This window comes from Parasteatoda tepidariorum, chromosome 3 (genome assembly GCF_043381705.1).
Source record: "Parasteatoda tepidariorum isolate YZ-2023 chromosome 3, CAS_Ptep_4.0, whole genome shotgun sequence".
Lineage (NCBI taxonomy): Eukaryota > Metazoa > Arthropoda > Arachnida > Araneae > Theridiidae > Parasteatoda > Parasteatoda tepidariorum.
The window spans coordinates 76,810,877-76,824,100 of record NC_092206.1 but is presented as its reverse complement, the minus strand read 5'-3'; the positions used below and the strand labels follow the sequence as shown (position 1 = coordinate 76,824,100).

Sequence of the window (13,224 nt, the reverse complement as noted above, 5' to 3'; positions counted from 1 at the left end):
ATTCTGATATTTAGTAATATTGTGAGATGGAAGTTGTTATATTCATTTAAGTTTCTATACAAAATGAAAATGTTTTGGAGTCAATATATTTTCTTTTTTTTTGTTATTTTTGGATATAAAACATATTTGTCAAACTTTAATGAACGTAGAACAAGTATTGCATTGCTTTATATTTTTTGAAACGACTCATAATAATTTTAAAGAGTAAAGAGTTTTAGTTCAATATTTTTACTTCTATTTAAGTCATGTCATAAGGCATTTTTAGCTCAATTTTCGCATTTTAAGGGCATTTTTTGCACTTTTAAGGGCATTTTTTGCAGTTCATAAGGGCATTTTTTGCACTTTTTAAGGGCATTAATTGAGATTTTTTAGGTCATCAAAATCCGGGCTCTAGTAATAATATTAAACTGGATAATTTAAAATTTATTATTAATAAGATTGATATTTAATTATCGAATTTTAATGATTTTAGAAAATTAACAATTATTTAAAAAAGGAAGATTATTTGCTCGTTTTGCACGGATTTCTTCCAGGCCCTGAATTATTATTACTGATCAAATCCATGAAAAAAGGCTCAAAAAACAACATCCAAACATACGAAATTTGAAAAACGAATTGAAAACGGAAACAAAGTGAAAACGAAAGTAAGTTAATAGTGTATATAAGGAGAGAGAGAGAGAATAGAAATAAAATAGAAATCAAAAATTTGGAATAAATGTTAAGATTCTCTTCAGTATGCAGTCATTTACGACAGAGGGATTTCGAAATGAAATATGATTTTCCTAAGATAAAAAATAATTCTTATAATGCATCTATGCCTAGAAAAAAATGAAGCAATAATGCAATTGTGAATATGTTTAAAATGAAAGAAGAAAAGCAGAATTTCTAGGACTTTACATACAAACTAGGAATAAACCATTTTTCGGCCTTTTCTTCTTTCAAAGAGTTTACCGTTTATAAGTCAGAGCCTACATAAATGGATAGAAAGGAGTTTAGAGAATTTATCTTTCATTCATACATTCTTTCATAACAGTAAGTCTATTTTTCCTGGGGGGTCATAGACTCTGATTCCCCCCCCCCCGCACAAATAATTTTTTTATAAAAGAAAATGTTTTTAATATTTTTTTTGAAAAAACAACTGGGGTTTTTAATGCTAGTCATCTCATTTATTTTTTCATCATGAACAATAGAACAATACATATATAATTCAAGTATTCAAAATCATTAAATAATAAATGCAATGCGTTTTTTAGACATCCAAATCAATTTCTCGATGAATGCTTAATAATACGAGTCCATTTAATCGCTCTTGATTCTGAGTTGCTCTAAGCCAAGTTTTGAGACGTCGAAGAGTTGAAAAGGAACGCATATTTTATTTCCTTAGTAAAACATTAAAAAAATTATTACTTTTATTTTATTTTTCAATTTTGGGGGGTCATGACCCCATTGACCCCCCCCCCCCTCTGGATCCGCCACTGGTATTACCAGATTCATCGGGGGTGCCCGTTTATATTTATGAGACTCGATCCATATTTAATAAAACAAACACAGATTAAAATTAAAATTATTTAATAAAGGCTACGAACGAGAAATTAACAAATTAATCAATTCAGTATAAAAGGTCATACATCCAAACAATTCCGTTCATTTACTTTAGGAATAGCTTATCATAAATAATTTTCATTTTAAAAATAAATCAGAGCTAATAATAAGATCAGAAGTAAAATATAATAAGTTAGTGTTCTAAGTTTTTAATAATTTTATCAAAATGAAATTGAAGGAATGAATAAGGCAAATGGCTGTTAATTAGATCTGTTTTAAAATTATCAGTCTTCTGTAAAACCTAAGAATGAGATTGGTAATCAATAATATAGGGAAAAAAACCTATTGGTCTCATCCTATCTATGGAAAAAAAACATCTATACTCTTTTTAAGTTAAAATAATTTCGTTAGTCAAAAAGGTGAAAGGAAATTTGTCTATCTTCACTAATTTTAAGAGTTAAATATGAAAAATCAACTGTCAGATTTCAAATATTAATTTTGTTAAGAATTAGTTTACTTAGATAAATTTACTTAGCTATAATTTCAAAGTCATCAAAATTAATAACTAAAAGATCATCAATAAATCTGCAAAAAGAGGGATTTGTGAAAATCAAATAATTTTTCTAATATTACTATATATATATANCTATTTCGTGAGAATCACCCCGCCCCCCCCCACACACACATATATATATATATATATATATATATATATGAACATATTTAAAGTACATAATTTTTTTCCCTCACAAATTTATTGTTTTATATAAGAATTCGATTAAATAAATTACTTCCTTGCGCAACGTCTTTTGAAATAAAACGTGAATATTTCATTGATATAAATTTTCGTCTATTCTTAAGAACATATCTATATTATAATTATCGCCTTATTTTAATTAAATTTTATTTTCTCTAATGAGATAAACACTTCGAAGTTCAAATATCCCCGTTTTTTAATAAAATCATGCTATTTTCTTCTTAAAAAAATTAATGAGTTATAAATGAGATTGGTACAAAATAAATAAATAAGATAACTATAATAACTATATCGCAAATTATATGAATAATATGAATAAAAAAAAATTCCAAAGAAATACTGTTTGTGAGATTCAATAAAAAAAATTAAAGAAAAGTACTTTTTCTCGTTGAAGAAGTTTAAAACAATTCAAATAGGTAAGAAATTTTATTCTTAAGTTTCTTTTATTTTCAAAATTTACCCTATCAGGGATGCCGCGAACGACAAAAAATGTAAGAAGTGGTCGAAATTCCTAATCAAGTATAATTATTTAATTATTCAATCGTAACTATCACTATGACTTATACTGCAAATTATTCATATTTACAGCGAAAAACAATCTTTGCATCCACTTTTAGTAGTAAACTGAAAGAAATATGCTGGAAAAAGTAGTTAATTTTAATCTCATTTAATAGATTTTTGCTTTTTATTCAACACTATCAGTCCGTCAAATTTCGTATGTGTAGTTGCATTTCTGCAGACAGTATATCGACCAAAGAATTTCTTTTTACTGCAAGTTTTACAGTTAATAACTCTGTAACTAATAATCAAATCGTAATTTTTTTTACTCTATCGAACTCCTTGAAAATGTTTCTTCACGTCCTCGTAATTTCAAATTTCTAAGTCTCATAAATTTTTAGTAGCTAAGCAAAATCTAACATGCACTCAAAAACGTGCGAAAAATTCACAATAAAAGCACTCAACAGGGTTTTCGCGGTCCTTGGAAGGTTTTAGTAGTGATAGTAAATTCAAGTTAATGTTAGAGGATATTTCTTATTTTAAGATACCACTTTATCGCTAAGTGGTTTAAAAACTTGAATTTTCATGCATATATACATTATTTGGAAAAAAAGTTTTAGTGGTGGTTACACATAAATTAAATTTTCGACGTTTGTTTTATTTTCGTTACAACTTTTTAAAATTTTCAAGACCAACGGGAACCCAGCTTTAAATTGCAATAACTTTCGAATAAATTAGAATTTCGCTAAAAATTCTACGTGAAGTTTATAAGCAAATGTGCCCATTTTAGCATGCCAAATTTCAACTCTTGAGTTGCATTCCTGCGACCTGTAGATTAGTCCATATGGTGTTTTTTTTAAACGAGCTTAACAGTTAATAATTCTAGAACAAATTCCATTTTAATTCCTGTACATTTTTTTACATTTGTATTTCTATGTTTCTAAGTCTTATAATTTTTGCGCAGTAAAGCAAAACAAACACCTAAAATAGCGAAGACGTTTTTTTTTTAATATCGAAAAATCTTATCTGAGTATTTAAAAAGATATTCTGTTATATTCATATAGGTTTTTCTAAACTATGCTCTTTTTTGGCTTTATTCAAATAATATTTCATATTATCTTACTGAATGCTTAATGAATTGCATTCTAAAAAATTTTATCATATTTATACCACAAGAGAAAAAAGAATCTTTCGAATGACTTTTGTATAATTCCTTTACATACGCCAAAGTAAATCAGAAAATGAAAGATTCCGACATCAAATGGAAAGAAAATTGAGAGTATGTCGGAACTTGAAATTAGTTTAATTAAAATTGGGATGTGCATCCTTTCAAAGACCGTCGCCATCTCTAGTGAGACGAAAATAAAGCCCTACTACTACTTCTCTTTTTCAATTCAGTAAGGACTTATACTTTGCCTTTGTAAGGGGCACACTAGCCTGTAGCAATAAATTAAATTAAAAAAAATATTTTGTAAGCGACTGCAAAAAAAAATAAAAATCGATTTTATTTTCGATGAATTCAGGAATCTGAACGACACTACACAAAGTTAGTCGCAATCTGGAAAGTATAGAACCTCATGGTGCTAGGTGACATTGAAATTTCGATATCACGATATATCTTCAAGAAATCATGATATATCATGATATATCGATATTTCATTATATACGCAATATTTTTAAGCTACCTATTATTCATTATTTTTACATTTATTACATATATTTGTCAACCAATTTAATTTTATCAATGCAAGAACGATAATCGCGTGTTTAATTATAATTATTGTTATCTATAATTTTCACGATATTATCATATTTGATATTTATCGTTGCTGATAATGATCGCAGTATTGTTAAATTCCATAATTATTGTTAATACTCGTGACGTTGCCGTATTCGATAGTTTTCATGATATTATCGAGTCTCTTAAGGTGAGTTGACTAGCATAGTTCACAAAGAAAGAGAAGAAAGAAATTTGCGAACAAATTTACAGGTGCAAAACTAAGGCAAACAACGTTAAAGAGCACAGAAATATTTATAAAATACAGACAGCTGTTTCGGATGCTCAAAGGGCAACCTTCATCAGTGCAACAAAAAGAGACTGTTACTGGTGGTTTGGTATTTTTAGGGGGGGGGGATATATTTCAAATGTCGGTAATCAGAATGTTAACAGCACAGTTTCTTAACTAAACACATCTGCATCTAATTAGCTCTTTTTATTCCGTTAAATACGGATATTCCACAATTTTTCTAAGTTACTTTTTGTTTAGAATTTCTTAAGCTCGAATTTTAGCTAAGTTTATTTTTGTAGACAAAATCGTGCACTAAAGACATGTATAATTTTTATGTGAGGAAGTAGAGAAGTAAACTAAAAGACTTTGTGGTAAGATTTTTTTTAAATGATTGATTTGTTCTCTCTGACATTTTTAACACTAGAAAGACTGAAAATTAGTGTATACCTATATTTCTCAAAAGAAGCGAAAATGACATGATTGTGAATGTGTAAAGAAATTTGTTTAAAATTAATTTTTAGTATTTTTTTTATATTATTTACAGTTTCGTAACAAGTTATTAGTAAATATTAGAAATTAAAAAAAATTATATGCTGTACAAAAAGTCACGAAATTCTAAGAAATTGTGTCATTATATACATCATTGTATATGAGGGTTGTAAATTAAATAATGGCAACTTAACCTTGAAACTCACAGAAGGGCGGGCATGTGCAAATTGAATACGGGAGCGGTGAGGTAGCGCTGTTGTCGATGTGTAGAGTGCAAAAAAAGGTCGATTTGCTTAGAAGGGTAGTTGTTGTGTGGCGTTAAAGTGAGGAGTTTCGTTTCCATCTCTCTAAAGCATGTTTTCAAAAGATGATCAGCGGTCGTGGCTTACAATCGAGGTTGCCCGTGGCAAAAAGGCAACAGAATGCTATTGAGGATTAGTGGAAGCCTGTGGAGCAAATGTTTTACCGTATAGGACAGTAGCACGATGGGTTCAAGCATCTCGTCTTTTTTTGTCATTAAGCTTTTTCACAACATGCTTTAGAGCGATGGAAACGAAACTCCTCACTTTAACGCCGCGCAACAACTACCCTTCTAAGTAAATCGACTGTTTTTTGCACTCTACACATCGACAACAGCGCCACCGCACCCATACCATATTTACGTAAGCCCGCCCTTCTGTGAGTTTCAAGGTTAAGTTGCCACTATTTAATTTACAACCCTCGCACATCTAATTGAAATTAAAAGCAGTCAAATTGACTTCCTTAGGCAATCTAGTGTTAACAGTGTTACTGAATCATTGTAACAACTACCTTTCTTCAAAAGTTGAAATAATACGAACCTTAAAGATACAGAAGTTGGACAAAATTATGATAACACTTCTGTACTAAATTATTGTTCAAACTCCTCAAGAAATACTTTGAGAATTATTTTAAACTTCAGAAATGTTTAGGTTATACCATTTCTTGTGCATATCAAGATATACATACATTTAGAGGTTTGGGGGACAGTAAATAATTTACTAAAGTAAAATAAAAATAAAAGAACGCTTTTGACCACCCCATGTCACAATTTAGAGCATTAAATTTGTAACTCGTATCAATTACTTTGGATACCATATGCAATAACTGCATGCAATTTTGTAAATCTAGCTTAAATATTTACACCGATATAGACATTTATATGAAAAAAAAAACTAATTCTGTCTTACTATAACTGCAGAAATATTCAATAAAATTAAACAAAGTTTTTTTGGTAATTTTTAATTAATAACAAAAATATTATTTTAAAATTTAAAAAATATTAGTAAAACATTGCCCAAGATATGAGAAGTCCTTTTATACTGCGCATGCACTGGAAAAAATTTTTAAAACAAATTTATTTTTTCATAATTTTTTTGTAAATCATATTTGTTAACTTTTGAAAAATGTCCGATTTGAATGTTGTTGTTGGCGTATGGCAGAGGAGGTGCGATTGTTCTTGTTTTCTGTGGCCAAGAATTCGACTTATGCCACACCATACGTCACACCCGTTTGTTGGGCGAACCCATTCCTACATCCATTCATTCATCCACAGATCGTAATTTTTAACCTGAATCAGAGAACGATCGATCTCCAATCCTGTACCACCCAGAGGTATTGATTCCGGTCCGTCAGAGAGGTCCGATTTGAATATCTTGAATATGTAAAAGTTCCTTCCAAGTACCCTTTGTACTTTTTTAAAAAATCTCTAAACGAAAATGATTTTTTCCACTAGTTACTTAATAAAATTTAATAATAAATTATAATAGCCCACAATGACTGTCCTGAAAACAAAATGTGATTGTTTAAAGAGAGAAAAGATGTTAGGTAAAGCATACTTCAATCGGAAACGGTTCCATATAATGCTGATGCCTTTTAGAATAAATATTGTTTAATAGTACAAAATAAAATTTGAGAAAAACCCCTTATTATTCACAGCTTTCTTTCCAAGTTTACACAAACTACTTGAAAAATTATTAAAAACTTTGCAAATTTTCTAAATCGGATTTTTTTCAAAAGTTAACAAACAAAATTTTAAAACAAAATTTAAAAAAAAAAAGTTAATATTATCCGTGCATACGCAGTGTGAAAGGATTACTTTAAATGCTCAAATCTTTCTCAATTATAAACTATTTTTTTATTCAAATTCTGCAGTTATATTCTGCAGCAAATATTTCAGCAGTTATAGTAAGTAACATAAAGCAAAAAGGATTCTTCTTTTATAAAAATGTTTATACTAAATGTCCACGAAGCTGGGTTTACGAAATTTTGTGCAGCTCTTGCATATGATAACCATAATAATTGATACAAGTTACAACCTTATCGCTTTTTTTTTGGCATAAGGTGTTCAAAAACGCTGTTTTTCGTTCGTAATTTATTGCCTGTCCCTCAAACCTTTGAAAGCTTTAAAATTTATGGATAAGTATGAGAAATCGCATGACCTAATTCGCAAGAGTTATAAAAGTAACTATCTGAATATTTCTTGAGAAATATGAAAAACAATGAGTTAGAATATAAGTGTTTCTATATTTTTGTCCAAAACCCTGTATGTATTCCACAGTCTTTGCCAAAAATATCAAACTACATGGAGGTATGATATCTGCATATACGCGAGGTTTGAAGAATTGAATTTGGAATTATTCATTCATAAAGTTTAAAAGAATAGTTCGAGTTCTGTCATTTGATTGAAAAGATGCAAGATATCGCGTCACTAATTATAAACTGTGAGTGAATAGGCGAAGTTTTCATTTCGCTGCTGCTTCTTTTACTAATCTCCTGCAAAAGAAATGTTCAGAAAAGGTTTTTAAATCAAAATAAAGTTCATATCATTTCGTGACACTCAATTTATATTGACAAACAAAGGCATCTTTACCGTTTCAAAAGAAGTCAAAGAAATTAAAAATACATCAATAAAATCTAACTAGCCGAAACCATTTAAAACAAACTTCTGGTGGATCTCTTTATTTGCTGATGGCTCAGGTGAAGTGTAACGTAAAGTATGTAATTATATAATTTTATACAGTTTCTATGGTATTTTTATGCAATATGGTACTTTTTTACATTAGTTCATTATAAATTTTAATCGTAATAATTTTATTAATATAAATAAATATGAATGCGATTTTTTTCTTAAAATTTTTTTAATAATTTAACTGTCATACTAATTTAGCAAAAAAGGGCATACACATATTGCATTTTCATAAAGCATATCCAATTCCCGTAAGTGGACAATTATCTAGATCTTGAACGCTTCCGCTTTGCATATATAAGCCTTTTATGGAATTGCAGAATATTTTGCATCCAAAGTTGCTATTTCGTTAAGATTTTAACAAGTTGCAGCACGGTTTTAATTTGACGATCGTTCTCAGATCATGTTCGTTTTTTCTTTTTAAAATTGTTTATGACTATCATATGAAATTGAGCATCACAGTTCTATATTTGAAAGCAAAAATTATCAAATTTAATCTCAATTTTCTCATGAATACATTGTAATGTTAGACACTCTAAGGACGGATATATCAATGATTTTCCTAGGTATCTGAAAAAACCAGACGGCTGTAGTCGTCATTTGCGGCAACGTCTAAACTTTAAAGATTAAATTAAATTTTTTTTAAAAAAAAACAGTTAAATTACACATTCCTTGATAAAAAATAAAAAAACAGTTGGTTTTTCCTGCTTTTAAACACTTTTGAAAAATTTCATTAATTTCTAAATTTTAATGTGGAAAAAATTAATATATAGTTTTCTTTTTGCGATTCATATCATATGATATAAATAAAATATGGAATAATATAAAATGTGATTTAAAAAATTTTTGAAGAGCATATATAAGGAACATTTGATATGTTTGCTCTTCCCCAAAATTGACAAAACTTCAGCTGTTATTAAAACAATTTTTTTAAAAGAAAACAATTTTATTACCTTGGATAGTCCGAATCATCTAAGCATATCTCTTCAGTCAACCTATCACATCTTGGTCCCACTGCCCATTCTGCAGGTTTGAAGGAATAACTAGGCTTTGTCATTGGTTCAGAGTTTTTTAAAGACCCGACATAATTGGTTGATGGTGACTTCTTATTCACTCTCTGCATGTTTATTGGATGGCGCTTATATTCATGATAGCGTGATGGAGCGTTTACCACTTCTTCGTTCTGAAGAAGTGAAAGTATAGCATTATCGATCATATTTTCCGTCAGTTGCGGATCATCGAATGTGGGCTCAGATGAATAGGAATGCTTAAATCTCCCAAGTATAAGTGGTATTAGCTCTCGTGGTAATTCGGGTAATGGCACAACTTTACCTCTTAAGATCCGTATGATTGGCATGGAAGATTTCGAGTGAGAAGACTCATGACTCTCATATGGACTGACAACAATGCCGAATTGGCGTTGTTCGGCTGATGCCAGTCTTTCTGGAGAGCTTCGAGCTGTGGATTGCTCCTCTGATATGCTTATGTCTGATGAGTTACTTGAAGAGTTGTCGATATTGATGAGACTATGCAGTAACCTGGTTGCGATTATGTCCCTCAACAAAGATGAGTTCTGCAAAAATGTCTCATAATTGTACTGGTTACGGTTACGAGTTTGAGCCTCCTTTTCTAAATTATCACTCATATTTCTGAACATGAATTGTCTTTCTACTCGTATTTTTTCGGCTATTGGTGAAGTTATGAAATCTGAGAAGGACATCACATCGCCATCTAAGCTTTCATGAAAAGATTGTTTCAAGCTATCAGATTTCACGTTTTTGATTGTTGAACTTTGTGTTGAAGTTTGATAATCAAGACTGACATTTGAAATTGGTGTCACTGGAGTTTGTTCTTGAAATCTCAATCTTTTTGAATTCCGCAATTTTCTATTTCTACCTTTCCTTCTGGTTCTGGTTCCAAATTCTTTCCAACTTTGAACATTTTTAGCCATTATTTCCTCGTCAGTAGGCGCTGCATTTTTGAAATGATCGACATTTTGATCTTGAAAATTTTCGAGATCTTCAGGATCAACAGCATCATCGTGTGCGCTGTGCCCAAGGCTTTCAGAATCGTAAGCATCTCTTTTTCGCCTTCTGGCATTCACTTTATCCTCATCATGTTGAAGAGATCTTGGTCCATATCTAGGCCGATTCGTTTGCGGTCTCACTTCATTTACAGTGATCTGGTCTGTGAGAACTATGGATGGTCTTCTGATCAATTGATTTTTAATGTCATTAGATTTTGCACTTAATTCAAGTGGAGGTGTTTCAACGACAACATTCTTATTAGGATCGTTTTGCCTGAACTTTGTATTTATCTGCTGATCATTGCCATTTTCAGAATTTTCTTTGGGCAACAAACCCTTTTCTTGATTTTTAACAATATTTGGAGTTTCGTAGTCTGGATTTGTCGTCGTAGAAGTGGGATTTTGCTTCTCGGGACCCTTTCGAACTAAAACAGGACTTTCAACTGTAAATATTTTATGATTCAAACTCTGACCGTTGCTAATTTGACTTCCTTGTTGGTTAAAATAATTCCGACGATCTTGACTATGAGCTGGTATGTTTATTTTTTCCCTAGTACCGTCACTCTTAACTCTGACGGCTACAATGGGCCTGTGAAAACTAGGGTTATTAAATGTATGTTGTTGGTAATTTGGCACAAATATTGGCGGAACATACTGCTGAGAAGGTATGTTCAAAACATCGGGAATATATGGTTGGCGGTTATCCCTTACGTCTTGACGCCTCTGCAAGATTTGAGGATTTCTCACTGGTTGATTTTGGGAAACAGCATTGTAATTTGGTGTTCGGTACCTTAAGTCTGGATGATAGCTTGCGGGATGTTGTCGATTTGGTTCCCTAGCACTGGTGGAAACAGTTTTGGTATATTCAGGGTTTTGTAACTGAGTAGAATCGGTTGGTGTTTGGCCGAGTTTTCGAATTCTTACTGCTGTTTTGCTATTATCCAATCCAGCACTGACAATAAACTCTGCAGCCGTATCACCCGGACTACCATAATGAACTGGTCTTTGGCGTAAATGTTCTCTAGTTATTATAACTGTTGGCAATTTTCTGCGATTACTGTTTTGAGATTGTACTTCTTGGGTGAAAGCATTTATATACAGGATAGAAACAATTAGTGTTATCCAGGTTGGCTGAAACAAAACAAAAAGAATTAAAATTAAACCATGTTAAAATAAAATAAAAGCTATTTAAATTTTTTAAAAATAGTTGCGAAATGAAAAAATGTATAGTTCTAAATTTTACTATAAAACTATATTAATTTTAGACGCATTTACCTATAGGTTCTCGTATTCTAATTAAATTTAAAACTTACGCTACAAAACGCAAATAAAGTCATAGATTTTACAGTTTTATAGTGATTTAGAAATTATTTTTCTTTCACCAACTCTCATGTTAACATTTTTTAAAGAGTGAAAAAAATCATTCGATATTGTTAAAATTAGGAACTGAAACTAATATTTTAATCTTTCAAACACCGTATACCCAGTTCAAGACCACTTATTTCGAAAATACTAGAAACCAGTAGAAATAGTGAACTATTTGCTCTGAATTGTCCCATTCTTTTTGACTTCTCCATCCATCTCCATCATCACTCTCATCCGAACTCCCTCTTACAGCAGAGAGGATAAAAGCGAGAAGCAAAAATCCTCTTCTTCACCCAACCCAAAAAAGATCCTAATAACCACTATGGACCTAAAATATTTATTTATATAACACTTTCATCGCGACAATAGCGCGGCTTTTTCCTACTCTCTGCGCTACAAGTTCCACTTTTAGCTCTGAAATTGAAAGAAAAGAGGACAATATATCTCGTTGCTATCGAATAAAGATTTCCCGTTGAAGACGATATATCTCTTCCTTAGCGAGGAAAAGTGTTGAAATATACTATCCACGATTGCAGTTGTTGAGATATTTGATTAAAGTTGTTGAGTTATTAAATTTACTAAATTCTAAAAATTTAAATTAAGTTTTCACATTTTTTTTTAACTGGTGAATGTGAAAGCTCCTAAACGAAACTTCGCATACTGACAATTAAGGGAGAAAATTTACTTTTGTTGAGAAAAAGAAAACGAAATGAAAACAAGCCATACTATCAATTTATGTGAAAAGCTAGACTGAGTTTTCGGAGAATAATAATTGTAGTAAATACAAACCTTAAATAACCTAATATTAATTTGTCGCAAAACTGTTATTGCATCTGCATCTATACTTTTATTTTGTGTATACGGTAAAAGTACTAAATAACATTAACGAAGTCTTATAAGATTTTATTAATAACAAGTTAAGGCACGAATAAACATTGATAAAGTTGTTTTGCCGTTCATAACTAGCCGTTCAAGATAACTTGCGGATCACCTTATGTGTGTTTTAACTAGTTAAATGTCGTTGTAGTTGAAAGTAACTTAAATCAAATTTGTTAAAACAGGTATTAAGCATGAATTCAAAAATTATACTGCCACGTTAAATATAAAAATAAAATCTTCCAAAAAATTCGAAAGAGTTTGCAGTTGGCCAACTAAAATTGAAATGTTTTTAATACCAGTTTTTAATTTTTTTTTCCGTTTAGTTTTCAATCCTGGGTCTCGAAATGGGGAACTTTATCAAATCATGTTTTATCTTTATTTTAAATTTAAATCTACAATCAATATTTCTAATGTTATGAATATGTTAAAAACGTCAATTCGTCGTATTGAATTTTTTCATTGTTTTATTATTTCACAAGAAAACGTCTTGATTTTTATGGCTACCACAATGTTTGCCAAATCAATGTATTTTACCTTACTGTATGTAATTTAATGATGAATGGGATAGGAGCCGCTTCGCGGCCCACGTGTCCAGTTTATTTAAATAAAGCAAGCAAGCAAATGTGGAATTTTGAGTTTAATGGGTTAATTTGCAGATTAATCTCGCTGCAAA

The 13,224-nt window shown here is 30.5% G+C and overlaps 1 protein-coding gene across 1 annotated transcript in view; it reads right to left on the bottom strand.

Annotated features, from left to right (window-relative positions):
- The window catches only part of LOC107436135 (uncharacterized), a 49,053-nt gene that overhangs the window by 17,364 nt on the left and 18,465 nt on the right, over window positions 1-13,224 (bottom strand). Inside the window, exon 2 of the mRNA XM_016047715.3 lies at window positions 9,235-11,438. Within this exon, the coding sequence (XP_015903201.1) occupies window positions 9,235-11,438 (2,204 nt within the window). The remainder of the gene's footprint in view (window positions 1-9,234; window positions 11,439-13,224) is intronic.